At 44.6% G+C, this 27,757-nt stretch overlaps 1 protein-coding gene and 1 long non-coding RNA gene across 8 annotated transcripts in view; one reads left to right on the top strand and one right to left on the bottom strand.

Annotated features, from left to right (window-relative positions):
* The window catches only part of LOC128150612 (uncharacterized), a 79,360-nt gene extending 52,824 nt beyond the window's left edge, over window positions 1-26,536 (bottom strand). For 3 of the 7 annotated variants that reach the window (XR_008238116.1, XR_008238113.1, XR_008238114.1), the window contains exons 1-3: window positions 26,408-26,536; window positions 25,542-25,652; window positions 19,243-19,342 (exon numbers count right to left, since the gene is read on the bottom strand). This is a non-coding gene — a long non-coding RNA (uncharacterized LOC128150612). Of the gene's footprint in view, window positions 1-19,237; window positions 19,343-20,098; window positions 21,013-22,888; window positions 23,124-25,541; window positions 25,653-26,407 lie in introns of those variants that run through there. The other 4 variants (XR_008238115.1, XR_008238118.1, XR_008238117.1 and 1 more) reach the window with 4 other exon arrangements.
* LOC128150600 (myosin heavy chain, skeletal muscle, adult-like) lies at window positions 4-17,491 on the top strand. The gene is made up of 39 exons (XM_052806936.1): window positions 4-41; window positions 584-854; window positions 943-1,086; window positions 1,180-1,336; window positions 2,628-2,655; window positions 2,754-2,871; window positions 2,957-3,049; window positions 3,176-3,239; window positions 3,322-3,420; window positions 3,526-3,629; window positions 3,710-3,848; window positions 4,591-4,709; window positions 4,808-4,957; window positions 5,323-5,493; window positions 5,981-6,290; window positions 6,445-6,512; window positions 6,996-7,083; window positions 7,178-7,295; window positions 7,463-7,586; window positions 7,672-7,808; window positions 7,910-8,165; window positions 10,270-10,512; window positions 10,620-10,796; window positions 10,882-11,027; window positions 11,115-11,205; window positions 11,295-11,684; window positions 11,852-11,978; window positions 12,174-12,292; window positions 12,876-13,072; window positions 13,367-13,550; window positions 13,638-13,803; window positions 13,975-14,099; window positions 14,292-14,600; window positions 14,701-14,904; window positions 15,190-15,315; window positions 15,410-15,580; window positions 15,667-15,771; window positions 15,900-15,995; window positions 17,208-17,491. The coding sequence occupies exons 2-39, from the start codon at window positions 648-650 to the stop codon at window positions 17,361-17,363; spliced, it is 5,826 nt and encodes a 1,941-aa protein (XP_052662896.1). The 5' UTR covers window positions 4-41; window positions 584-647; the 3' UTR covers window positions 17,364-17,491.
* Window positions 26,537-27,757: the final 1,221 nt, after the last annotated feature.

A 27,757-nucleotide genomic window follows, 5' to 3' on the forward strand; every position in this document is an offset into this window, starting at 1 on the left:
CAGGGTTGGTCAGTTTCCAGGATACAAGCCTTTCTCTAAAGGTAACACCCTGAATAATGCACTCCTAGACTTCAGTCTAAGACAGGAGTTTTGTAAAGCTGCATGAGTTCTCTTTGTAAATCCTCTTATATTTCTGCTGACTTTTGCTTAGGCTAGACTGTTGAAAAGAGGGAAAGATCTAAAAAGTGAAGTAATTTTTCACTTTTAGCATACAAGGCAATACTTTTAACAAGAAAGTACCCTTTTGAAGATTTATCACCCATAATTAAGGACCAAAACAGAGAGTGATTTTCTCTGGCTGTAGATTCTTTCATATGAAGATCTCAAATCTGGTCAGAATTCATCAAGGTAAGTTACCAAACTGCAGTCAATACTCAGAAGATGTTCCATTTACTGTTACAAGGCCTATATGTTTTAGAAGACTTAAGTCTCACTTTTGATTGGGACTAGGGTACTTTCAAGTTCAAATCAAAGTGGATTTCAGTGGTTGCTTCTAAGAGATTTTGTGGGAGACTAGCTAGCAATTTATTAGCTAAAAAACAAGGAGTTTTCTCACTGTTATAGATTATATTCTCCTTCTCAGTGATCCACAACATTTTTTTCCCCACTCAACACCTCTGCTGATGTGCTTTCAGTAAAGTGCAGACATGGCCTCTTCAGACTCTGAGATGGCTGTCTTTGGAGAGGCAGCTCCTTACCTCCGAAAGTCAGAAAAGGAGAGAATCGAGGCCCAGAACAAGCCTTTTGATGCCAAGACATCTGTCTTTGTGGCCCATCCTAAAGAATCCTTTGTGAAAGGGACAATCCAGAGCAGGGAATCAGGGAAGGTCACTGTCAAGACTGAAGGTGGAGAGGTGAGTGAAAAACAAGGCTGAAGGACACCATTTGATTCCCACTCTAAGCTCTTAGCTGACATACATGGATCTTTTGTTTCCTTGGCAGACTCTGACCGTGAAGGAAGATCAGGTCTTCTCCATGAACCCTCCCAAGTACGATAAAATCGAGGACATGGCCATGATGACCCACCTCCACGAACCCGCTGTGCTGTACAACCTCAAAGAGCGTTATGCAGCCTGGATGATCTACGTAAGTAGCAGCAGCAGTCTTCCTCTGGGTTGCTAGGAGGAACTGCTCTGCCAGGCTAAGTGGAAGCCAACGTGCTGTCTCTCTTCCTCACAGACCTACTCGGGTCTCTTCTGCGTCACTGTCAACCCCTACAAGTGGCTGCCGGTGTACAACCCAGAGGTGGTGTTGGCCTACCGAGGCAAGAAGCGCCAGGAGGCCCCTCCACACATCTTCTCCATCTCTGACAATGCCTATCAGTTCATGCTGACTGGTGAGTGCTTGATTTCCTTTGAACTGCTCCTGCAATGAGCTATCTCTAGAGGGAAATGTAGGGTATTCTCTAGAAATATGGTGCAACACTGAAAATACAGTGTGTGTGAAATTAATGGAAGATTAACGCACTTAACTGTAATGGTCTGTGTGAACTGAGTGTCTGTGTTCCTATTAGGATTAATAAAGACCTGGACCTAATGAAAATAATCTAGAAGGAGTAAATTCACTGGAAAGAATACACCTATTTTCTGGTGTAGACTTTACTGACTCTAATGGGATCTTACATATATGCATAGATTTATGTATCTTAATCACTAAACTATTCTCTGCTGGAGAGTACAGAGTACAAAAATATCACACATACCCTATAAACCATGTGTATACAGTCAATTCAAATTTGCAAGCATCAGTGCTAACAAGTAAAACAGAGTATCTCTATGTTGAACAGGTTGATTATTATGCAAATGGCATTTATGATGGACCAAGTGGTCTAAAGTACGTACAGTCTTTAATGATCTAAGTAACTTCTACACTGATCTATGCAACTGTAAATCAATTGCACCTTACAGTGAAAAGTAAATATCAGAAAACAATGCCAAGGAAAAAATAAAGCTTTTAGCATTTAAATTGAATGACTTCTTTAAAAAAATTCTTTCTGCTTTCTTTTCTTCTTTCCACCTCTTATTTTCTCTTCCCTATGTGTGCATTGAAATCAAAGATGTGCAGGATTTTAGATCTTCTTTTCCTGTTATTTTGTTACAAACTGGGAGACAGATGAAGAGTAGAAAAATGAAAAAATAACCTTGCCTACATATGATCTCAGGAATACATGATTTCTGTATATATAGGGGTTAAAAAAAAAGATGAAAAATAGTCAAAGAGGTTGGTCAGACATTTCTGTTGTCCATGACGCCTCCAAATTTCTATAAGATTACTCAGGAAAATTTTAGCTTCAGAAGAATTTACATGCTGTCAAAGCCCGACCTCAATATTTTCATTACATGTACTTACGTAATAAAAGAGAAATACGTAGCCTGATGAGAAGACAGTATCTTGAAAGGCATAAGACTACAAAAACTACTCTGAAGTGATGTCTTTACTGAGCCACTAGGTAATACCTGAAGTATTCCTGGGACCATCAAAAGTACCTGCTAGAATTCCTGGGGTTTTTCACTGTCTTCTGTCCCTGCATCCTCTGGAAGTTTCAGTTCATATTTTTCTCCTAGTTTTTGAGTTCTTTGTTATTCATGAGCACTAGGAAAAGCTTTCTTATCTCTGTCTTTTCACAGATCGCGAGAACCAGTCGATCCTGATCACGTATGTACAATCCCTGCTCGGGTCCCCACGGGGCTGCCTGGTGCCAGGGGACCCTCTGCCTGACCACACGCTCTCTGCTTCTACCTTTGGTTTGACAGCGGAGAATCTGGTGCAGGGAAGACTGTGAACACAAAGCGTGTCATCCAGTACTTTGCAACAATTGCAGCGAGTGGGGACAAGAAGAAGGAGGAGCAGCAGCAGTCAGGCAAAATGCAGGTGAGTCAGGAAGAACAGAGTGAATGCTCAACATGTAATTGCTAAGTCAAGTAAACACTGTACCTGAATAATTGTCATCTTGCAGGGAACACTCGAGGATCAAATAATCAGTGCTAATCCACTGCTGGAGGCCTTTGGAAATGCCAAGACCGTGAGGAACGACAACTCCTCACGCTTTGTAAGTTGTTGCTTAGACAAAAATCACTCCTCATTATAACAGTGGTGATGGGCTAGTGGTATTCTCACATAAGGAGAAGTCAATGAAATGCATCCAGGCTGAAATGCTTCTTTTTCCCCTTAACAGGGCAAATTCATCAGAATCCACTTTGGAGCTACAGGCAAACTGGCTTCTGCTGACATTGAAACTTGTAAGAGACTCTTCTGGCCTGATCACATTCTATACAGCTTTCCTCAGTTCTTGTGCTAACTTTGTCCTACTGTCCTTTCCAGATCTGCTGGAGAAGTCCAGAGTCACTTTCCAGCTCAAGGCAGAAAGAAGCTACCATATATTCTATCAGATCACCTCCAACAAGAAGCCAGAGCTAATTGGTAGGAAGATCACTAACTTTTTTGAAGGAAGATCACTGAGCAATAGCTCATTGTGTCATCTGGAAAGCTAAAGTAGGCTTGGTTTTCCCCTTTTATTGCTTTCAGACATGCTCCTCATTACCACCAACCCTTATGATTTCCACTTTGTGAGTCAAGGTGAAATCAGTGTTCCAAGCATTGATGACAAGGAGGAACTGATGGCTACAGATGTAAGTAACTTACCAAACAGGTCATCCGGTAGATAGGAGCCCCGGTACATACACATTTCCTTTACTGTTTCTGTTGCCAGAGTGCCATTGACATCCTGGGCTTCACTGCTGATGAGAAGACTGCTATCTACAAGCTGACAGGGGCTGTCATGCACTACGGGAACTTAAAGTTCAAGCAGAAACAAAGAGAGGAGCAGGCAGAGCCTGATGGCACAGAAGGTCAGCAGATTCAGCAAACTTTCCAAAAGAGATTGTCTTTGGCACCAAAAGAAGGACTTCGGCAGATTTCACACTTTAAATATGCAAAAGTGTAAACTAAAAAAATATTTGTTCAATGGCTAGATGATAGTTGAGACATGTATCTCATCTAGTGATACCTGTAACTTTATTCTGTGACTACTTAATAAATAAGAGATCTGGTGTACACTGCCAGGAAGCCAGGAGGCATGGGTGTCAATTCCTGTAACGTTATTAGTCATACTTTAGTTGGAATACACCTTGAAATCTCTGCTGTATTGTGGAGTAGTGAAGTGTTTCAGCTCTGACAGAATGCGAGACTGTGCTCCTATTCACCCGCACCTATGGGAAAACTACGATGCGAGATGTGTATTATTTGATTAGTCTCTATCACGGCAGGAAGTACACCCATGCCTGTAGATCTCTGAGTGATGAATCCTTTTGCTACATGACTAGAAAGAAAGTGTGAATTCCCATAGTCATGCCTGAAAACGGATGAAAGCAATGAGTTTTCCTGAAGAACATTTGTAGAAACTGAAGCCCCGAAAATGTTGTAGACTCTGAATACTGAAGACAACAGAGAAATTATCTTCGTAGCTTAGATTCAGATATTTTTGTGCAGCTCTGTAACAGTGAATACTGCTGTTACTTTTGAGATAGTCCCTCAAGGACCAAATTTTAGGAATTGTCCAGTATTTATTTTTCTCTCTTTTCTGGTGTTTAGTGGCTGACAAGGCTGCCTACCTGATGGGCCTTAACTCAGCTGACCTGCTCAAGGCACTGTGCTACCCCCGAGTCAAGGTGGGGAATGAATATGTGACCAAGGGTCAAACTGTTCAGCAGGTAGGAAAAATGTGATAACCTGGAACATGCTTTAATGGTTCCTGTTGATTCTCCTCTGCTATGTCTAGTAACCTCCAAACCTTTCTTCTCTACTTTAGGTGAACAACGCAGTTGGTGCCTTGGCAAAAGCTGTCTATGAGAAGATGTTCTTGTGGATGGTTATTCGCATCAACCAACAGCTGGATACCAAGCAACCCAGACAGTACTTCATTGGTGTCCTGGACATTGCTGGCTTTGAGATCTTTGATGTAAGGAACACAGTTTTCCTAACACTTTTATAGAAGGACAATTGAGACTAAAGGGAATTTTGAGACACTTTTAAAATAGAAGTTAGTATCTTCCTATACTTACGTACAGGGCTTTTGGAATCACCACTTTAAATCCTGAAAAAAAAAAAAAAAAATAGAAAACTAATCTCCTAATTACACTGAATTTGAAACCTTCTTTCTTTTCTAAATGCAAACACTATCCTAGAGAGATTGCATAGGAAAACTACACAGGAAGAGGCCTTGTATTTAAAGTATCACCTATGTTGAAGTAGGATTGCACAAGAAAACACTTTGCTATTATTGCTGAACCTTGAAAATGTTGCATGTTTTTTTACATTTGGCAGTTCAATAGCTTTGAGCAGCTGTGCATCAACTTCACCAATGAGAAACTGCAACAGTTCTTCAACCACCACATGTTCGTGCTGGAGCAGGAGGAGTACAAGAAGGAAGGAATTGAATGGACATTCATTGACTTTGGGATGGACCTGGCTGCCTGCATTGAGCTGATTGAGAAGGTATTTTTCCGCTTCAAGTCTATTATATGTTGGATCTTCCATACTTGCCAAGCGACATACTTAAGAAGCATGTGAGAATATTTTGACTTTTTCAAATATAACCCTCTGAAAGTGGCAACAGGGTGGAAGTGTTTTTGGAGATCATACTCAGATATCAAGATTTTTTATGAGAGTAATCATTTCCAGATTACAAAATGAAGTTATATAAAAGACTTTCATGTTCTGTAAGTAACTATCAGTAAAGAAGTTTTATAGAGGACAGTATTTTGCAATGTTATATTTGTAATTTTTTCATCAGCAAAGGCATTTACATAAGTTCAAATGAAACAGCAACATTGAAAAAAGTTGAGCCTTAGTTAACTTCCTTTGACATATTGTCATGAGTTGCATGGGAACAGCTTTCTCTTTTGACTCCAGCAACTTTCCAACCAAGGGATATCTTCTTTCTAATCTGTTTCTCCCTCTTGTCTACTGTAATGTCTCCCAGCCCATGGGCATCTTCTCCATCCTGGAAGAGGAGTGCATGTTCCCCAAGGCAACTGACACCTCTTTCAAGAACAAGCTCTATGACCAGCATCTGGGCAAGTCCGGCAACTTCCAGAAGCCCAAGCCTGCCAAAGGCAAGGCTGAGGCCCACTTCTCCCTGATACACTATGCTGGCACGGTGGACTACAACATCTCTGGCTGGCTTGAGAAGAACAAAGACCCCCTGAATGAAACTGTCATTGGGTTGTACCAGAAATCATCTGTGAAGACACTGGCCTTACTCTTTGCCACCTATGGTGGAGCAGAAGCAGGTCAGCTCTGTGAAAATTGTATTTTGTGTGTGGGACAATGTTGACACAGAATTAAAGCAGTAAACACTAAACATTTAAAGTTGTTTTGATTTCTGTAGTCTCCAATATGCAATATCCATATTTTAATACTTTTTTTCTTTTCTTCCATTTGCAGAGGGTGGTGGCAAAAAGGGTGGGAAGAAGAAGGGTTCTTCTTTCCAGACTGTGTCAGCTCTTTTCAGGGTACAGTACTGCATTTGTTATCTCTTTGTAATATGAAGAAAGGGGGCCAGCTAATATTAAAATTGAAAGGGCTATTTTACATTGCTGTAATGGTGGTAAAATTCTTTGGAAATTCCACATCAGGTTTTCCTGGATCAATTTCAATATTGCTAATATGTTGTGTTCAAAAATAAGCATTCTGTCTTCAAAGATCATGAAAATCTAATCAGTTTTTAATTTCTTTTTTTTGTTGTTTGGTGAGGATCTATTCAGGTTTTATATTTTTATGTCTTTGTGTCAGACTAGAACTATAATTTTAGCATTTCTGCATTTCTGTGAGGTGATATGTTGGGGAACTGAGTCTCCTTATAAATAGTTTCTGTGGGTTTACCAAAGTGTTCTGAAACCCAGCTAATTTTGAGATGTTGTAAAGTCATTACCATGGGCTTGATGCATCCAACACTGGACACAGGAGAAACTCACTTTACTAACTGGTCCCTCTAGGAGAACTTAAATAAGCTGATGACCAATCTACGGAGCACTCACCCCCATTTTGTCCGTTGCATCATCCCAAATGAAACAAAAACACCTGGTAAGATGCTCAAGCATAAAGAGAACTTCCTCTGATACAGCCATGCCCATCTGCGCTGGAGACTGTGGTATTCATTTATGCTCTGAATTGCTAGGTGCCATGGAGCATGAACTGGTACTTCACCAGCTGCGGTGTAACGGCGTGCTGGAAGGCATCAGAATCTGCAGGAAAGGTTTCCCCAGCAGAGTCCTCTATGCTGACTTCAAACAGAGGTAAAAGCACTGCACTTAGCATCATTAAAAGCAATGTGGGTTCATTCATATAGGTTCATTCAGGCTGCGCTCTATTGTCAAAACCAGCTATAAACGAACTGGTGGGGTTCATTAGCTTGTGTGTGTTGCTTGTGGAAAAATAGCCTTATCTTCCTCTTTTTTCACAGATACAAGGTGCTTAATGCCAGTGCTATCCCAGAGGGACAGTTCATTGATAGCAAGAAGGCTTCTGAGAAGCTTCTTGGGTCAATCGATGTGGACCACACCCAGTACAAATTTGGCCACACCAAGGTACAAACCCTCCTTGACTCACTCACTGCATGCCTGTGCTTTGCTCTACGTGACAGTGATGTGCTGCAACATTCCCTTTCGCAAGGTGTTCTTCAAAGCTGGGCTGCTGGGACTCCTGGAGGAGATGAGGGATGAGAAGCTGGCACAGCTCATCACCCGCACACAGGCCAGGTGCAGGGGCTTCCTGATGAGAGTGGAGTACCGGAGAATGGTGGAGAGGAGGTAGGCATTCCTCATCCTCAGTCAAAGTCAGTGTACTTGGGGGAAAGTGTTGGCACTTGTCATACTGAAAATATTCAATGGTCATTTTAATTATGCTTCAGGGAGTCCATCTTTTGCATCCAGTACAATATTCGTGCATTCATGAATGTCAAGCACTGGCCCTGGATGAAGCTGTTCTTCAAGATCAAGCCCTTGCTGAAGAGTGCAGAATCTGAGAAGGAGATGGCCAACATGAAGGAAGAGTTTGAGAAAACCAAGGAAGAGCTTGCAAAGTCTGAGGCAAAGAGGAAGGAGCTGGAGGAGAAAATGGTGAAACTGGTGCAGGAGAAAAACGATCTGCAGCTCCAAGTCCAGGCAGTGAGTTTATCACCATTAATTTATCACTCAGAAAAGGAGTCTATACATTCAGACTGTTGTTTATGAAGCAGAAGGTCAGACTATAGAAGACCAAAAGTCAGATATTTGGTGAATTATCCATCATATGTATGTGAAATTGAGGAAACAAGTGTCTGGCGGTAGCATAGTGAGCCCTCTGACAGCCAGTGCAAAGAAGCAGGGAGCTCCAAGTGGGAGTCAGTGCTCTTGTCTTTAGAGGAAGGAGGCAGATATAGCTAGCCAACATGAAATACTCAGAGCAGAGTTTTGCCCGGACCCCCAACTCCCTCTGAGCAGGTGAGTCCTGCAGGCGGTATCTCCATCTTACCAGGATGTAGAATAATGAATTAATTTTGGAGCGTAAATGCAAGCCAGAGTTGAAAGTGGTACTTGTGAATAGAGGTGCAGGAATAGCTATCCACCCTTTGCTTAGTAAGTAGTGGTTAATCATTCACTCAGTAATTGGGAAATACATCTTCAAATTTCTCCTTACTCTAAGGATATACAGACACAGAACTCCTGTTTCTGAAAATAAGTAACACCATCCAGGGGGGGTTTCTTCTTCCCTCAGTTGTTAATTACACAAAAGAGCTCTGTATGCTTTAGACTTAACTGGTATGAATCAAGGTCATAAATGAAATCTATAACGAAGCAGAAGTTTTTGGTTTTTCTGAACATTGTAGTTTTTTGCATCTCTAATCTGGATTTTCTATGGTAGTTCCACTATAAACAACACGCTGTGGTGGTAAAATTATTAATATTTAAGATTGAGAGATCTGGATAAGAAGTTATCTTTATTAAAACAACATTACTTCCCACTATAAGCCGTCTTTCCATAATGTACTTGTGTTGGGACCCTCAGTCTGGGTGCACAATTTAGAACAGGTCAGACAGAAGCCTATATACTGTATCAAAAAAAGAGGAAGTGGTGAGGAAAACCAATCATTTCAATGTTAACAAAGCCAGGTATCTATCCTTGGGAGGGATGTTCTACTTAAGTAGCTTGTTAACTGCAACAGTTCTAAGGAATCAAACAATAAATAACATGACAATATGGAGAGACTGGCTCTTGGTGGAGCTTATAGGAGTGGCACACCTGGTACTATCTTAGCTCAGAAGTGGGGAGTGGGAAACCGTCATGGACTGTTAGCTTTTAGTTGAAAGGAATATTCTTTTAGTAAAGATAACTTCATAGCCAGACCTCTCAATCTTAAATATTAATAATTTTACCACCACAATCCTATGAATCTTGTAGACACACAGCACTCGCAAAAGAAAATATTGCTTAAAAATATATACAAAAGTATTTGATATTCAAATGCCACCTTACAAAGTCATTTTAATCTACTCATTAAATTACTTAAATTACCAACTAAAAATGGAACACTGTACTTAACTACCCAGTTATTTGAACATTCCCATAGAAAATGGGAACCCTGTGTTACCTGTTTTACCTAATACACGGAGAAAAATAAATATCCCAATGGAATTTCTTCTCAGATATGTGCCTTTCAAATCCATTTGAAACAAAACAAATTCATTATACCAAAAGCCTACCAAAGAGTAAGATGATGTGGTGATCAACTGAAACCAGCACATGCCATTCCAGACACAATATGGAAGGATAACACACAGGTAGCTCATTTACAAGGGTAAGACCCCCACTTGCACAAGCAGCAGTCTTAATACATTCAGAGAGAAAGTAATCTCTTTTTCTATTAAATTATTGTTGAGACTATGAGAGCCTTTACTTGAAATAATAATGGGTTCAGAAAGATTCAGTTACAAAAGGAAAGATAGTGAATACAGTGTTTGTGAACAGATATGTCTCCAAGCCCTTTCTCCTATAGGTAAGTGAGAAATTCACACACCTACCATATCAGTGAGACATACTTAAGAGAGAGAAAAAAGTTTAGGAATCAATATTGTTTCCAACCGAGAAGCTGTATAATGCATCCCAGGGGAAAAAAAAAATAAAGCAAGATTAAAGTTGCTTGAGGAGAGGTCAAATTCAGGCCACATTTTAACACATGCTTACATAGAAAAGTTCAGAAAACAACAAAGAAAATCTGTGTCTTCCCACCAGGAAGCAGATAGCTTGGCTGATGCTGAGGAAAGATGTGACCAGCTCATCAAAACCAAAATCCAGCTGGAAGCCAAAGTTAAAGAGGTGACTGAAAGGGCTGAGGATGAGGAAGAAATTAATGCTGAGCTGACAGCCAAGAAGAGGAAACTGGAGGATGAATGTTCAGAGCTGAAGAAAGATATTGATGATCTTGAGTTAACACTGGCCAAGGTTGAGAAGGAAAAACATGCCACCGAAAACAAAGTATGAGGCAGAAGATGTCGCTCTCACAGAAAAGACCTCTGTTTTGTTATACAGTATAAAGTTTTAAACATCATTTTTTATCTGCACGTGCTCCCTTCTTTTCAAAGGTGAAAAACCTCACAGAGGAGATGGCAGCCCTGGATGAGACCATTGCCAAGCTGACAAAAGAGAAGAAAGCCCTCCAAGAGGCCCATCAGCAGACACTGGATGACCTGCAGGCAGAAGAGGACAAAGTCAATACGCTGACCAAAGCTAAGACCAAGCTGGAGCAGCAAGTGGACGATGTAAGCACACAGGCGTACCTCGAGAACAGGACAGGTATGGAGTTAAACCTGGCTGACGGAGCACTGATGGTCTTGTTTGTTTTAGCTGGAAGGGTCCCTGGAGCAAGAGAAGAAACTGCGCATGGACCTTGAGAGAGCTAAGAGGAAACTCGAAGGAGACCTGAAGCTGGCCCACGACAGCATAATGGATTTGGAAAATGATAAGCAGCAGCTGGATGAGAAGCTGAAGAAGTAAGTGGGGCTGTGGGGCACCTGAGTGCTGGGCTGGTGCACCTGTCTTTTTTCTTTGAGCTCTAACATGGTTTGCTTTGCCCAAAGGAAAGACTTTGAAATCAGCCAGATCCAGAGCAAAATTGAGGATGAGCAACTTCTGGGCATGCAATTACAGAAGAAGATCAAGGAGCTGCAGGCAAGCCTTTGTTCCTTCCCCTCTCTCACCCAGTCTCAGGTCAGGTAGGAGGAGGGCATGGGTGTGAAGGGTCCCCTAATGTTCCCCAGGCTCGTATTGAGGAACTGGAGGAGGAAATTGAGGCTGAACGTGCCTCTCGGGCAAAAGCAGAGAAGCATCGGGCTGACCTCTCGAGGGAGCTAGAGGAGATCAGCGAGCGCCTGGAAGAAGCAGGAGGGGCTACCGCAGCTCAGATTGAGATGAACAAGAAGCGTGAGGCAGAATTTCAGAAGATGCGCCGTGACCTCGAGGAGGCCACGCTGCAGCACGAAGCCACGGCTGCCGCCCTGCGGAAGAAGCACGCGGACAGCACAGCTGAGCTTGGGGAGCAGATCGACAACCTGCAACGAGTGAAGCAGAAGCTGGAGAAGGAGAAGAGTGAGCTGAAGATGGAGATTGACGACTTGGCCAGTAACATGGAGTCTGTCTCCAAAGCCAAGGTACAGAGTTTCTGTCAGGTTACTGCCCTATGATACATGACCTGCCACATGATTTTGAACTTTTTGATTACATTTTGCCATCACACACAGTTGTGTTGTTTTTCATCATGAAAAACTAGATAAACTTTAGTGATAGTCCTCTTGCCTTACATGTATTTGACATATAGGCAAACTTGGAGAAGATGTGTCGCACTCTGGAAGACCAGTTAAGTGAGATTAAGACAAAAGAAGAGGAACATCAGCGCATGATCAATGACCTCAATACTCAAAGAGCTCGTCTGCAGACAGAAGCAGGTAACACACCCCCACACCCCTCTGTAAATGGGAGAACCTTTAACTGACAAGGACAAGAAAAAGTGTGATGTTTTACTCAAATTGGTCCATACTCTGTAAGCTGGTACACAGTGCTTTAAAGACACATTGGTTTAGTATTGCTTTTTAAATTACAGTCTACTTAAATTTGAATTACAGTCTAGTAAAATTTCTCAGGTGAATATTCACGCCAGGTGGAAGAAAAAGATGCTTTGATATCTCAGCTATCCAGAGGCAAACAGGCATTTACTCAACAGATCGAGGAACTGAAGAGACATTTAGAGGAAGAAATAAAGGTAAAGGTTCTTCCTTGTAAGGGGTTTGACTTTGGATTCAGATTCCATTTTCTTTCAGGATATTTCCTAGTCTCACATAAAATCAGAATGTTAGCTATGTCACTTTAATTTGGAAGCTCTCAAACTACACGGACAATTTTGCCACCTCCCTCTCTAGTGTGGGAAGAAAATATGAGGAGGGCATCGTCTCCAATCTGGATACTGAGACAGGGAAAGACAACTTCAGGTCTTTATTTGGATTAATGATGGCTTATAAAAAAAAGTTGAGATATAGCTAAAAAACTGTGTTTCTTATTCCACTTTTCCATAATGGAAGCTGAAACTTTAGAACATATTTAAAACGATTCAAGAATTCCCAGTTTTATAGTTGTCATTTAGAATTTACCCACCATCTCTCCTGAGGTAACATTCTACATTCTGATGAATGAAGCGATAAGAAGCTTCTCAGAACATGGAATTAATGTACCTTTTCCCTTGGGCTGACTTTAAATGCCAAATTCAAAGAATTTTCAACAGCTTTCCCTAAGTTAACATTCTATTGTGTCACAGGCATTTCATTGTCCCAATCTGCTTGTCTTCCCAGGCCAAGAGCGCTCTGGCCCACGCCTTGCAGTCTGCTCGCCACGACTGTGACTTGCTCCGGGAACAGTATGAAGAGGAGCAGGAAGCCAAGGGGGAGCTGCAGCGTGCCCTGTCCAAGGCCAACACTGAAGTGGCCCAGTGGAGAACCAAATACGAGACGGATGCTATTCAGCGCACAGAGGAGCTGGAGGAGGCCAAGTATGTGGGGACAGGATGTGAAGAAGCCAAGGGAGAATGAAAATTCAAAGGCGACATTGAAAGAGACACACGAAGATATTCTGAGGAATAAGTCATGGATTTGCTTTTGGGAAGGGTAACAAAGTGGGAATGTTATAGAAGGTTTAGTGGTTTAGTAAAGGTAAAGGTTAAAAACAGCATAAATGAAGCCCCACACTCTGTGTGACTGCAGACTGCAAAATGATTAAGCATGCTCTTGTAAAAAGCACGCTGGTTTCCCTGTGTTAGCTGTGAGCTCTCTTTATCTCCTCCCAGGAAGAAGCTGGCACAGCGCCTGCAGGATGCAGAGGAACATGTTGAAGCTGTAAATGCCAAATGTGCTTCCCTGGAAAAGACAAAGCAGAGGCTGCAGAATGAAGTGGAGGACCTGATGATTGACGTGGAGCGAGCGAATGCTGCCTGCGCAGCTCTGGATAAGAAGCAGAAGAACTTTGACAAGGTCTTTTGGGCTCTGGGCCTGGGGTACTCTGGGCAGAGCATCCCCTCCTGATTGCCACATCCACACTGAGGTCCTGTTTCTCTTCAGATCCTGGCAGAATGGAAGCAGAAGTACGAGGAAACGCAGGCTGAGCTGGAAGCCTCCCAGAAGGAGTCTCGGTCTCTCAGCACAGAGCTGTTTAAGATGAAGAATGCCTATGAGGAGTCCTTGGACCACCTGGAGACCCTGAAGCGTGAGAACAAGAACTTGCAGCGTAAGTCCCTGGCCCTCTGCTCCTGGCTGGGCTTTCTCACTATCCACCACTACCACCTTTCCGTATGGGTCTGTGCCTGCAGGTTGGCAAAGCTGCCTGTCACCTTGGTGTGGCAGGGCCCTTTGCATTCTGCTCTGTGCCTGACCATGCTGTTGGTCTTTGTTCCCACAGAGGAGATTTCCGACCTCACGGAGCAGATTGCCGAGGGAGGAAAGGCGATTCATGAGCTGGAGAAAGTCAAGAAGCAGATTGAGCAGGAGAAATCTGAAATCCAGGCTGCCTTGGAAGAAGCTGAGGTACATGCCCATAATCACTGGTATTTGCACTAAAAATAGGAGCAATGGGGAAATATGACTAAAAACTGCTTGGTCCTGCTCTGTTCTGGCTGGGGAGTGCAGGCAGCTGAGATGCTTGAAATATTCTATAATTACCTAGAAAGCAAGCAGTAGTTTTATTGACATTACAAATGCTTGCGTCCACATGTCCAGGCCTCCCTGGAACATGAAGAGGGGAAGATCCTGCGCCTCCAGCTTGAACTCAACCAGGTGAAGTCTGAGATTGACAGGAAGATAGCAGAGAAAGATGAGGAGATCGACCAGATGAAGAGAAACCACCTCAGAATTGTGGAGTCCTTACAGAGCAGCCTGGATGCTGAGATCAGGAGCAGGAATGAAGCCCTGCGTCTCAAGAAGAAGATGGAGGGGGACCTGAATGAAATGGAGATCCAGCTGAGCCATGCCAACCGCGTGGCTGCAGAGGCACAAAAGAACCTGAGAAACACACAGGCAGTGCTCAAGGTCTGTTCAGCAAAGCTACAGAAAGAGAAGAGCCTTTGCTGACATTTTTGGCACCCAAGCACACACTGCCACCTTGCAAATTCTCTTGCCTCTTTTACAGGATACCCAGATACACCTGGACGATGCTCTCAGGACACAGGAGGACCTGAAGGAGCAGGTGGCCATGGTGGAGCGCAGAGCAAACCTGTTGCAGGCTGAAATTGAGGAGCTACGGGCAGCCCTGGAGCAGACGGAGCGGTCGAGGAAAGTGGCTGAGCAGGAGCTTCTGGATGCCACTGAACGTGTGCAGCTTCTCCATACCCAGGTAAGAGCGTGTTGCAAAAGAAGTTGTGCTGACAGTTAATAAACACAGAGGTCTGCTACATACCAGAGGATAAGGAGCACTAGAATGGCCTCGCTACTGCTGTCCACAAGGACAGGCATGCTCAGCACCCATCACCTGAGCCTACCACTGACATTTTGTAAACAATCTTTTTAAAAAGAATTCCAGATCTTGAATTGCAAGCCTGAAGAGTAAAGACTTGGCTCAGGCTGTAGGTTTGGTATTGCAGGCCTCAGGATGCAAGTCTTGCAATCTCTCTTTGTGCAGAACACCAGCTTGATCAACACTAAGAAGAAGCTGGAAACAGACATTGCCCAAATTCAGGGTGAAATGGAGGACACGATCCAGGAAGCCCGCAATGCTGAAGAGAAGGCCAAGAAGGCCATCACAGATGTGAGTCGGGGGCTCCTTTCACTGCTGATGGTGGATGTATAGTCCCCAGGATGTCTCCAGCCTGAAAATGGCTTTGACCTTTTGCTCTCATCAGGCGGCCATGATGGCAGAAGAGCTGAAGAAGGAGCAGGACACCAGCGCCCACCTGGAGAGGATGAAGAAGAACCTGGACCAGACGGTGAAGGACCTGCAGCACCGTCTGGATGAAGCTGAGCAGTTGGCCCTAAAGGGAGGCAAGAAGCAAATCCAGAAGCTGGAGGCCAGAGTGCGTGGGACTTTTATTTGTGCATGAGTGAGCACGTCACGTAAGTAGCCACCAGGGAAGCTCCAAGGATGGGGTGCTCATTGCAGGTGCGGGAGCTGGAAGGGGAGGTTGATGCTGAGCAGAAGCGCAGCGCTGAAGCCGTGAAGGGTATGCGCAAGTACGAGAGGAGGGTGAAGGAGCTGACCTACCAGGTAGGGCAGGAGGCCTCCTTGGGCTGACACACGCTCTCGCAGGAACTAAAAATTTTTGCCAAGGGGAATTGCTAACTCACATGGTGGGGAAATCATTTACTCTCTTTCCTGCTTACCAACTGCTTTAGTCTGAGGAAGACCGTAAGAATATTCTCAGGCTGCAGGATCTGGTGGACAAGCTGCAAATGAAGGTGAAATCCTACAAGAGACAAGCTGAGGAGGCTGTAAGTTTTTCTTCTAGTGGTAACAAATATCACTTTCTGGGGAGGAACACAAGTCATATGGAAAGTGAATATGAGGCTTTTGGAAAGCATAGAAACTGGTGAAGGATGATGGACTTCAAGTGCAGGGAAAGAAAGGTCAGTCATTTGGGAATGGTTTAGTGTGGGCCTACAAGAAAATTCTCCTTGTAAAGCTTGTAAGGAGCAGTTACCCATGAGAAATTTAACGACTCTAGGAACATGATCCTGAGAGTATGGTTGACATTGCTTTCTTTTGGCCATTCTCCTATCAGGGATAAACTAAGGGGTGTCCTACAATCTCTTTTTTATACAGGAGTACAGACATGCTCACAACCAGCCTCTCAGCTGATAAATCTTTGAGTCAGGTTCCTTCCTGAATAGTCCAGTATAGGCAGGTTTTGCTATTCTATGAGTGAATGATTTGTGAGAGGGACATGGATGGGTTATAACTGACTCATCTCCTCTAAGTTCTTCAACTTATATCAGAGAGTGCAGACCTACGACACTGAGCCAGAACAGGAGACAGAGATGCTTAGCTCAACTGCTGAACTGGAAATAAGTTTCAATTTCTTCTGTAAAGCAATGTATTTCATAAGACAAAGTGATGATATATGTGACTGCAGAGGGTGGCTGGAAGAGGAGGGTGGATTGTGGGGAGTGTTGTATGGCTACGGAAGAAGAAGGAGATGGGCAGTTACCTGACAGTGCTGTCATAGCAGTCATGGAGAAAGAAGGAGAAGCTATACTCACCTAGCAGGGAGTGGCAGGAGGGGGCAGGTGCTTCCTCCCTGAGGATGGCATATAAACTCACTTTTGCAGAGTAAACATGTTCTTTCTTGGTGCGGCTGCTCTTTCTTAGCCCTAACCTTTGAGTGTAAAGAATAACAAACTGCAGCCCAAAGAGCTTTTTCTTGACAGCTAAAACCAGAAACCGCTGTGCTGCCATCCCCCTTTGCACATTACAGAGGGCAGAACTGAGATAACAATTCAAAAGCTGTTTTATTTGGTTTGGATGGGATAAAAAACATAGGAGGATGATGAGTTCCGTGTGAGGCTCACACGTAAGCAGTGGTAGGTGTGAGATAGGAGGTCAGTGCTTTCCCCTGGGGAACAGCTACAGCCCCACAAGGCCAAGGCACAGGAGTGAAACCCCTACCCTGGGCTCCTCACCACCGACTCCTTCTCCCCGCACAGGAGGAGCTGTCCAATGTCAACCTCTCCAAATTCCGCAAGATCCAGCACGAGCTGGAGGAAGCTGAGGAGCGGGCTGACATTGCAGAGTCGCAGGTCAACAAGCTCCGAGTGAAGAGTCGGGAGTTTCACAGCAAGAAGATAGGGGAGGAAGAGTGAGGATGTCATGAAGCAGCAAAGAGACCTGAGGGCTGCACAAAATGTGAACCTTTTGGTCGCTTTCTTCTGCAATGAGTCTTTGTACCCACCTCAATGTCTAGAGAATAAAGACCGTAGATTCCTCTGCATACACACTATGAATAGTGCCTTCTTTGGTTTTTTTTCCTGATCAAGTGTGGGATATTGCATTGCAGAACAAGTTTTCTTACATCTCCTGGCTGGGGGAAGGGAGAAGCTAATGCAAACTCTGTATTGAGGACCCACAAACTTAGAGGCTGGCCATTCCTGTGGAGACTACTGAGTCTCTTCCATCTCCAGCAGCTCCTTGCCCTGCTCCTGCCCTCACATACTCTTAATTCTTGTCCCATTGTCCTTTCAGCACAGCTTACTTCCCATGTGAGAGGCAAGAGAGGGTGATCCCTTTCCTTTTTCCTTTCCCTGCTTTTGTTTTTGATCCTGGCAGTCACAAACCCTAAACATCAGTCTCTGAGTAAGTTATCAGAAGTCACAGGACACTGCACCATGAAGGACCAACCGTGCCTTGGCAGAGATGATTTTCAGCACACAGAGCACCGTTACGACACATCGATAGTGCCCCTAAGTTGTGCCATCTCTCTTACCCTAGATTCCCTCAGCTGCTGCCACCACCTGCTCCTAGTTTCTTTGCAGTGGACAAAATGCTGGGCCCTGCCTGGGGCCATGTGCTGGAAGGATTGCCCCTTAGGGCCCATTTCCCACAGGTTGCGTGGCACCAACAGACCTCCTCAACACATCGCCTCAAAGGTCAGCCTTGTCACCTCTCACACAACAGGCTACACGTGGCGTTGCCTCAGGCAAGAGAAAAGAAGACAACTGATGGGTGTACCCCTCCATTCCTTTCTCACATACCTGTACCTTGCTTTTGGCCTACCTACAGGCTAAACAGACAATATATCTTTGGGAAGAAGGGAAGGGCTTGAGGGAAGAAGGGAAGGGGGAAATTGTCAAACACTTTTTCCTTCATTCAGACCCTGATCTGAGCAGCAGAGGCACTGTGGGCGTGTACAACTGCAAAGTCTCATGTGCTCTATCAGCCGTCTCAGCTAGATCATTCTGATGCATTAAGCCTTGCCTCTAGTTTGGGTGAAAGACAGATGGACAGTGCCAAGGTATGTTAAAGGCAAGCCCACAGATGTCTGCCTAAGCTGATGTTTTCATAGAACTGACAGCTCTCGGCTTCCAAGTAACTTTCGTCCCCTATTTTCAGGGAGACCACACAGCCTCGGAGGATTTTCTCAGAAACCTCAGAGACGGTGTGTACAGTGAATCAAACACAGGGTCCCTTGATGCAGACCAAGGTGGAGTGAATAAGAAACGCATTATCAGCAACTGAGGAGTGAAGTGCAGCTGGCACTGAAAGGAAACAAGAAGCAGACTCAAGAGCAGAGGCCAGGGTATGTATTGGTGTTGAAAGCTTGTGACAGTCCACAGCTTTCCCCCTCTGTCTACTGTACAAGTGCCAGTATTCAAGAGCAGAGGTGGGTGCTCCATGGAGCATTGAGCCTAGCAGGGCCACAAGGATGGGAGTGGAGCTGGTGTTGTGGGCTGAAGGGACGCAGGTTGTGCAGAAAATGATTGTGCCCAAGCCTGCGGCAGGTAGCCCCTGAATGCTTTCCACCTTGATTTGCTTACAATGTTTTCAAGGGAGAGCTTGCCAATGGAGCTCCTTGGGGGTGATGGGAAGTGGTAAGGATTGACACTGTCTGCTTGGTCTAAGCTTGTAGAAGTCAATGCCGGAGGCTTTGTCTCCAAATAGATGCTCACACAGCTGGGAAGTTGCGACTGGCAGCTCCATGGTTGTACGCCTATGACAGCAATATCCAAAGGGCTCTCACCTTACCTGGCTCCCAAGTGCAGCCTCACCAGCTCTCAGAAGGAAGTGCAGCCTGCTTCCAGCGTCACTAGCGAGCATTGGTGAGCAGAACTTCTGTCAGTGCTGTCTGAAGAGAGCAATGGGAGATGGTTCTTCAGGAGCAGACCTCGGTTTTCAATCACAAGGCCCTTAAGAAAGCCACCCAACAGCTTGCAGAGATGCTAGACTAGTCCGTCTTTCTCATGACACTGCACAACTTTTCCCCATGGCTCCCTAGCAGACTCCCAACCTTGTTCATCCCTCCTCATCCCCTGCATTCTTTGTCCTTGCCTGACAGCGTCCATTGGTCTGCCACCACAGCCAGGGTCTCTTGTGGTGAGCCTTGCCTGCCCAAACCCACCTATGAGCTGACAGCTCCTCTTGGGTGGCTTGAGAATCTCTAGCCATACCTGCAGGTGTCTCCAAAGCTTCAGGTGGGGCTGGGTAGAGTCTAGATGACACACAACACCCATGAGTACCCCTGTTAGCTGTAATGGCTTGTGCAAGCATAAACTTCTGAGACTCTCCAAAATCCTGCTCTACAGACCCTGCACCATCCTCTGCCTCACATTACCTCCAGCGCGGAAGCTTGAGGATGTGTCATTGGAATGAAGGAATGCAGCCAGCAAAGCCAGACAGAGGGAAGAGAGGAGAAAGCAGGCGTGAAGAGGAGTGAGCAGGCTGATGGCTCCTGGCCACACTGGTAAGTGTGGTACCTGGAGATAGTTTCTTCGATGACTTGTACAAAAGAACTGTCACAAAGGGCTTCAGTGGGAAAGGACAGGCAAGTCACTGAAGAAGCAGCTCTCGCGTCACGGGTATAACTGTGTTTGTTCTGACCTACCGTAGCCTTCTGTAGACTCTGTTTTGCAAAGTCAACCATTTCTTCCTCTAGCTTCCTGTGTGTTTCACTTGCACGCGGTTACACACCCTCTCGTATCTCTCTAGCTTTCATATGGTTGAAAATAAAGCAGGCAGATGCGTGCCCTAAGCTCAGGGACAGGTGCACACCCTCAGGCAGGACTTGCCACAAGCACAGCTGGACAGTGCTGATGGGACTGAGGCCTGGCCTTGTGTCCCTAGCAAATTCATAGCTCCCTCCTGGCCCCCGCCTCCTGGGCTCTGAGGTTCCACCAAATTGCCCATCAGCCTTCACAAGTGTCATTCCCAGAGGAGGAGACAAGGCCTCAGAGAGCTTTGGAGGTTGCCCATGCCAGGAGGATCAGGCCGTCATTTGTCTCCCTTCATCCTCACTGTCAAAAGCTCAAAATAACCCTGCTCTTGCAAGACTCCGGCATGGGGTCATGCCTGTTTGCACAGATGATATGCTTCCACTAATAGCACTCGAAGACATTCCTCGGCGGGTAGGTTGCTTTCTATATCTCGGCGCAATGTGCTGCCATGTAGGAGCTGGACAACTGTGTTGTGTCCTAAGATGGCAGATGCTATTCTTACCCCAGAGAGACTTGCTCTGGCACAGCTCCTTTCTTAGGTTAAATGTTAAAAATAAGAAGCAGGCCCAAGTGTGCCGTCCCTGGTAAGAGTATAAATCAAGAGTGGCCCCTCTGAAGTCCGTGCAATGATGCTGTGCCAGCCCAGTGCCTGGGTGCTCGCCATGCCCTCCTGGGACATGCTGTCCCACGGGAGAACAGAGCAGCTGCCCAGGTACTTCCAGAGGTCAGCTGGGGCTCAGTGTGGGGTAGGTGGGAGCATCACTTCTCTTGTAAAGCAGCAAATGAAAAAGTCGGGTTGGGCTGTAGCTCAGCTTTTTTTTTTTTACCACTGCCTCCCCCTGTGTCCCTGTCTGGGTGAGGATGAAGACAGAGGCAGGGCTTGCTCCAAGGTTCAGCAGCATTGCAGAAGGTCATGTCCCTTTGCTCAGGCTGTGCTTTCACAGCACTCACTGAGGGAAGGTAGTAGGGCTGTACACCAGAGATCCCTCAAGGGCCACTGGAGTATCAGGGCTGCAGGAGAAGACCTGGCTAGGCCGGTGGCCATCACGTGATGGTTATGGAGACCGGCTGTTCCTGCAGCCTGACTCTACTAGCCCTTTGGAGAGCTCAGTAAAGCTGGAGTCACTGCCTGGTACAGTCACCACAGGCAATCAGGCAGAGGAAACCAAGGCCCAGAGATGTCAGTTGCGATGGTGGCTGTGCCTTTCGCCTCGCCACTTGGACTGTTGTTCACAGGACACAGGCCCCATCAGTTTCATTCTCAGCTCGGGTCTGTCAACTGACACCGGAGCGACAGACAGGTTCTTTTAGGAAGCCTTGGCAGAAGGATGATGGCATTATTACCAGGGGTTGGGAGCAGGGGGTACCGGTCACAGGGCTCCAGCAGGCTCCTGTCAGTCACAGGGAGCTCGGGAGGCAGCAGCTGACCAGGCCCACTGCTCAAGGCACCCATTGCCAGGGGGTGGCAGCATGGAGCCAGCAAGGTGGACCCTCCTCTGGGTGGCTGGTCCGCTACAGACCCGCAACTGGGACACACTTAAAAATGGGTGCTTTTAGAGCTGCTGAAACTTCCTGGCCCACGTATTATGAAAGAACCGCACCAGAAAGGTTAAAATCCAACCAGGCGGGACAGCCAGTCTCATGTATTCACCACTGGGACAGAACAAAGACAGGTGGAATGGGCCAAAGAAGGCTTGGAAATGTTAGGGTCATCAATGCTGAAAGAAAAGACCCTGAGCTGACAGAAGCAGCCACAGGTCAGTGTGCAGCCTGAGGAGAGTGACTGCAGCACCTCTTTTGACAGTTGTGATCTGGCTGGACCTTCACAGTGCAGGCACCAGGAGAGGCCCAGGGCTCTGGATCACCCTCACTCATCCTAGGATGACCATGAGATCCAGCCTTCACAGATGAGGACCTCCTAGACTCTTAGGCCAGCAAAGGCAACAGAGAAAGCCCTTTGCAGCCTAAAGTGTAGACAAGTCATTGCCATACTCTACCTTTAAGCTACTTCAAAACAGACGAGTAATCACAGTATTCTTCCCCATGAAATGGATGTGAAAGTGGCACTGTGGACCCAAGCAAAGCCCAGCTAGACCTTCACTGTTCAAACACAAAAGCAGAACAGGGCTACAGTGGGAAGAATAAATCCTGCCCCTCATCTCCCTCTCCTGACCTGAGGTTTCCTCTCGCAGGAGAAGCCTGGGGCTGGGGCAAGAGCAATCACACATCAGCTTCCCTTTTCCCTCTGGGACGTGTCAGCAGGACCAGCTGCCTGGGAGACAGGGCTGCTGTGAGAGGCAGGATCAGTCACTAACACACACTTGAAACACAGGCTGTCTCTTCCTTAACGAGTAAAGCGGCCCGATAGGAGAAGGTCAGTGGCGCAGAACAGCAAGTGCTGAGGACCTGGCACCTAGACTAAATGGGTTTCAGGGGAAAGAGTAGGAGTCCCAAAAGCTGAATGCCTGTCTGAGGTGGGAGCATGTTAGATGTGCCCCTAGAGCACGCCTGTCATGCAAACCAATGTGCAGGACAACAGGGAGATTTGCTTCAATAGCATTTTCCTGTTTGACACTAAGCATTAATGAAGACATGCTCAAAGACTCCCCATGCGATTAATGCTGATGCACCATGGCAGCATGTGTGGACCCCAGGTGAGGCAGGGGCTGGGCAACACTCACCCCCAAAGATGCTGTCACTGTCCCAAAGGGGATGGTCCAGCCTGGGAGTCTCTGTGCAGCCGAGGCTGCAGGCATAGAAGTGCCCTCTGGTTGTAGTGCCTTAAAATCCTCTCCTTCCTCTTGCTGACAGGAGTGAAGTCTTTTCTCTACTTCTGCCCTGGCCTGTGGCAATAAGTTAGCCACAACTCCAGGTGGGCTTTGGAAGGCCAAGAACAGATACTTGCCTTATTTAGGTGAGCTGCACTTCATGCCTTTGGCTCTGCTGATCCCCTCTCCAAGGAGGAGTCTGTGGCCAGAACGTGACATTTCCTTCATGATACAGCTATTGAGACAGCAATGGCCTGTCCCAGTATGAGCCTATCAGAGACCTGGGTCTCCAGGGCCAAGAGTCTGAGAGAATACACAATGGCCAGTAAAGAGCTCTTGGGCATCCTGTCCTGGGATTTCTGTTGACTTTCAAAACAGTGGTACTCAGTGCCACACTTGGGAACCGCACCATATAGCTTCCACATGAGCTGCCATTTTAACCACACCTTGATTACCATGACTACCTGCTGTGATTACCTCATATGGTTGTTACATTGCAGACTTTATGAAAGGCCTGAGAGCTGATGGGAGAGGGACATCCAAGCACTTTGGCAGGGCGAAATGGCATCAGAATTAGAAGTAGCTCTGGGAAACTGGAGAAATTGTCTCAAATTTTCAGAAGGAAATTTAATGAAGAGAAACAAAGTACTTTTGGGAATATTAGATGAGATAGACAAATGCACGGTTTATGGCTGTTGAACTAAGAAGGAAAGGAAGTGGGGATTATAACATATCACAAGCTAACATTCAAAAAAGAGGACATTTTCATATTTTTGAAGGTTTCTGGAATTTTTTTGGTCTGTATTGGTGTTTGGATGTTCTTGTTGCAAACCTAGAAATTTTCTGTAGGAGGAAACAATTCACATTTCAGTGGGTTGGATTAGTAATTATGTGAATAAGAGAAACAGTACCTTTACTTCAGAAAATATATTTTGAACAAAATAAAATCATAAAAATATTTACTATAAATTAGATAAACCTTAAATATATGATCTGCCTTACTTGAAAATTATCATTTTCTTTAGGATTTTAAATTCACATCACTCTTTTAGGATGTTTTATTGTGCAGGGTTTTTTTAGGATCCTTGCAACTTGCTATAATTTTCAGTCTGAACTAATCATCTCAGTCAAGTTGTGCTCTTCCTAAAGCCATCTTTAGATACATTATCCTTGCCCTACATATTGTCCTGTGCTTGAATTACAGTGCAGCTTTATTGAGGTTCCAATACATTACATTACTAGGACACATGTAGAATACCGGTGACAAACTAAAGTTTTCTTTTTCTTGACTTGTGACTATCTGCTATGTGTGGAGGTCAGGGGTTGCTTTGCACTGATGCGCTATTTTTAGAGTTAAGGTCTCTGTCATCTACTCAGTACTAATGCAAAGGTCCTGAAAAAAATGTTGGTTCATAATGGCCATAAAGAAAGACGTCTCAGAGAAAAGTTTGAAGTAGATGCAGTTAATGGGCTCAAACAGAGCTTCTGTCCCATATGGTGGCAGGGGATTGGCAGAGGATCTCTGCAGCACAAAAGCAGTGTTCCAGTACTAGTAGCATAAATGGTTGAAAACATTTCCCCTCAGGCACTCTTTGTCAATAAAGTAAAATTCAACACTTCACACTGTGAGTTCTCCATCACACCCCAGACAAGGAGGAAATCACCTAGCACCTGACCTTTGTTGCTCAGGTCTCACGACAGTGCTCTTACACCTCCCACAGGATAGGCACCTGCCTGGCTGTACCATGCCAACAGCACAGCCCTGACATCAGCATGGTGCTGCTGGGAGAAATACAGTTCAACACACATGAAGTCTTTGGAATCGGAGCCCAAACAGTTAAAGTCCAAAACATGTGAAGCAAACAGCAGTGTGGGGTCATGGGATGGCTCTGCTCTGAGAGCCTACAAGGCACCCTGCTTCAGGAATATATGGTCAACTGGAGGGATTTGTCAGGGAGCTGAAGAAACAGATCTGTGCCACCTGGCATGGCAGTAACAGAATGAAGTGATCATTGCACATTTAGCTGGTTAGGCTAATATTAAAATAGGCTAATTTTGCATGAACAGCAATACATCCTGTCCTCAAGTGAGAGGTGTTATCCTATTATTCTCCAAACTGAAAGCAAGTTTTGAGAATCCTCTTTTTTTAATGTAAATAATGAATATGGGAATTACCAATAGAAAACATCTCATACGGTATCAATACTACAAACTCTTTCTGCACTTGAGAATGCCTTGTGTAATTTAAATAGTTGTAATGTTCAGAAGTCTTTCTTGTTTTATGAAGAAAGTCGGTAAAAATTTTGGATATAATTGTAACATCCACTTATAGCAACAAAAAGCTAGTTGTGAAAATCTAAACAAATCTATCTCCATAGTGTAGCCTCTCCTGCTTCTCTCACAGGTGTACTGTCAGCAGAGAAACAAGCCAATTAATCAAGTGTCTAGTAATTTTAGTTTATATTGCTGTCCTCATTTCTTCTCCTTTCATGCCATTCTCCAACTCTTTTTGCCTTTTCCTTCCCCTTCCATTGCTGTCAGAGCCTCTCCTGTCCACCCCACTCACCTGTTCTGTAACTGAAGCTGTTCGGCTGCTCTGGCATGTGGTGGAAAGGGCATCCTGAATGTCACCTCCTCAGCCAGGACCTACTGCTTGCATATCTTTCTCTGACATTTGCTGTGGGGATAGGAGGAATTTGAGTAACCATAGAAATCTCATGTACACTCAAGAGCTGTTCCTCTTTAAATCTAAAAGTGCTGTGTGTTAACTGCCTCTGATCTCTAGCTGATTTTGCTCTCCCTCTTCACTTTTCTTTGCAAGACTGTTACTTTTACTCAGTGGGCAGCTACTTAGGTGTTATTAGAGCAAAGTAAAGACATTCCTGTGTTTAAAGTCTACTGTTGAAACTTCCCAAGTAGAAGTCACTTCTTTTTTCCCTGCTGTGGGGTCAAATAATAACTGTATCAAGCATTGCAGAAATTATTCTCCAAACAAAGGAAAAGGATCAGAAGATAGCAAGGCCACCTCAGTCCGTTCATAGCTAGCCTGAGATACAAGGAGATTCTGAAGAGCAACAGACACAAAGGGTAGCTCGCTTGTGTTTTATCTTTGCAATAGCCAAACCAGTAACTGGCACAATGTACCTTAAAGATTAACAGGTTAGTCTTTTATTTGTTAGGTTCATCACTGGTTTTTCCCTAGAAATAATCCCCAACTCCTTTTCTACTCCATCCTTTCTACCACTGCTCATCAGGAATGATAGCTCAAATCCCTGAAGGACATGTCTTACCCAGATAAACCACAAACAATTACCCAGACTAGATACCCTGTGCCAGGAGCAGAGAAAGCACTCATCATATTCCATTTAATTCAACACAACGCCCACCTTTCAGTAGAATAAAAAGAACTTTTCATGTGAAAAGTGTCCTTACCATCTCCAGGATCCAGTGCCCAGCCACATCTTAGCAGAAGTGTCAGAATAAGAAGCTTTGCACCAGAGAATTAGTGTTCCAGCATTTCTCCTTGTCTCATGCCAACATTCCTGAGAGGTCTTATTTTACCCAGAGATCTTCAGTATGAGGCTACACATTCCTTATCAGTCTGTTCATTAAGGATCCACAGGCACAAAGATCACTCTTGGCATGTTTTATAAATATTAACAGCATAGCTGAGAACAGCATTTGCAAGCTGCAAATCCTATCAGGAATTTTCTTCAAGATTAGTGTAAAAATGAACATTAAGCAGTAAAAAATACTGAACATCTTTCTCATTTTTAACAAGAAACTTGGGTGATTATCTTTGCATTTTCTGAGCAATTTAGCATTATGAGACAACTGATTTTGTTGCATGTTGATAATTTGATTCCTTTAGCTAAAGACTTGTCATATCCTAGCACTCATTCCCAAGATAAATTATTTTAGTAACCCTCTGGGTGTTAAGTCCATTTCCTAAATCCATGTGTTAACCTATTTTGGCAACAAGAAGAAATGTGTATGTATTCCAGATGTAGCATTTAGATTAGGGTTTTTTTTCTGAGTTCAGTCTACTGAAACTAAGATATTTCTATAACCAGAATGGAAAGAATGATTTAAAATGTTCAAATCTTGAGAGTTTTTGCTTTACTTACATAGAGAGCCTTTAGATCTGAAAGTGCTTGGGACGCAAAGGAATTAAATAGAAAGTTTGGAGAAAGGGTATTTTGTGCTATGAAGTATGGATTTCTCAAGGAAACATCTCATACATCTCATCACAATATATTCACACATCATCTGGAAATCACTTGATTTTCTGAACAGATGACCAGTATTTTATCAAGATCCAGTGACCAAACCCTGTGTTTTACCCACTTCACAGAAGAGAATGAAACATTAGTCAATCTGTGGAGAACTCCTGGACTATCCACCTTTAGAGGAAGTGTGACCCAGAGTAAAGCAATGGGGATGTGTAAAATTTAACTCTGGAATCTCTGGTCATAATGGAAGCTGATCCCTCTGTATAGAACAGAAGAGTGCTGTATGCTTTTGTCTTGCTATTTATTCAAAGTGTTCTGTGGTTAATGTTTTACACTGAAACCTAGGCCTCTTGTTTCCTTCAATGGAAATCAAATAACCTTCTCAAGTGGTAAGTTCCTGCCTAACAGAACTGCAGTGTGGGATGGCCACTTTGGGGTCTAAAAATAATCATAGAATATGATGAAGAAAGAACAACAGATGATGTTCCAGTTAGATGTCCTTGAAAGTTCTCACAGAGAGCGAGTAGTCTAAATGTTTTACTTATAAAGT

Source organism: Harpia harpyja, chromosome 14 (assembly GCF_026419915.1).
Source record: "Harpia harpyja isolate bHarHar1 chromosome 14, bHarHar1 primary haplotype, whole genome shotgun sequence".
Lineage (NCBI taxonomy): Eukaryota > Metazoa > Chordata > Aves > Accipitriformes > Accipitridae > Harpia > Harpia harpyja.

Coding starts and splice junctions, on each gene's coding strand:
- LOC128150600 (XM_052806936.1), top strand. CDS start 648: ATGGCCTCTTCAGACTCTGAGATGGCTGTCTTTGGAGAGGCAGCTCCT. Junction 4,710..4,807: donor AGGGTCAAACTGTTCAGCAG/GTAGGAAAAATG, acceptor TCTCTACTTTAG/GTGAACAACGCAGTTGGTGC. Junction 5,494..5,980: donor GCATTGAGCTGATTGAGAAG/GTATTTTTCCGC, acceptor AATGTCTCCCAG/CCCATGGGCATCTTCTCCAT.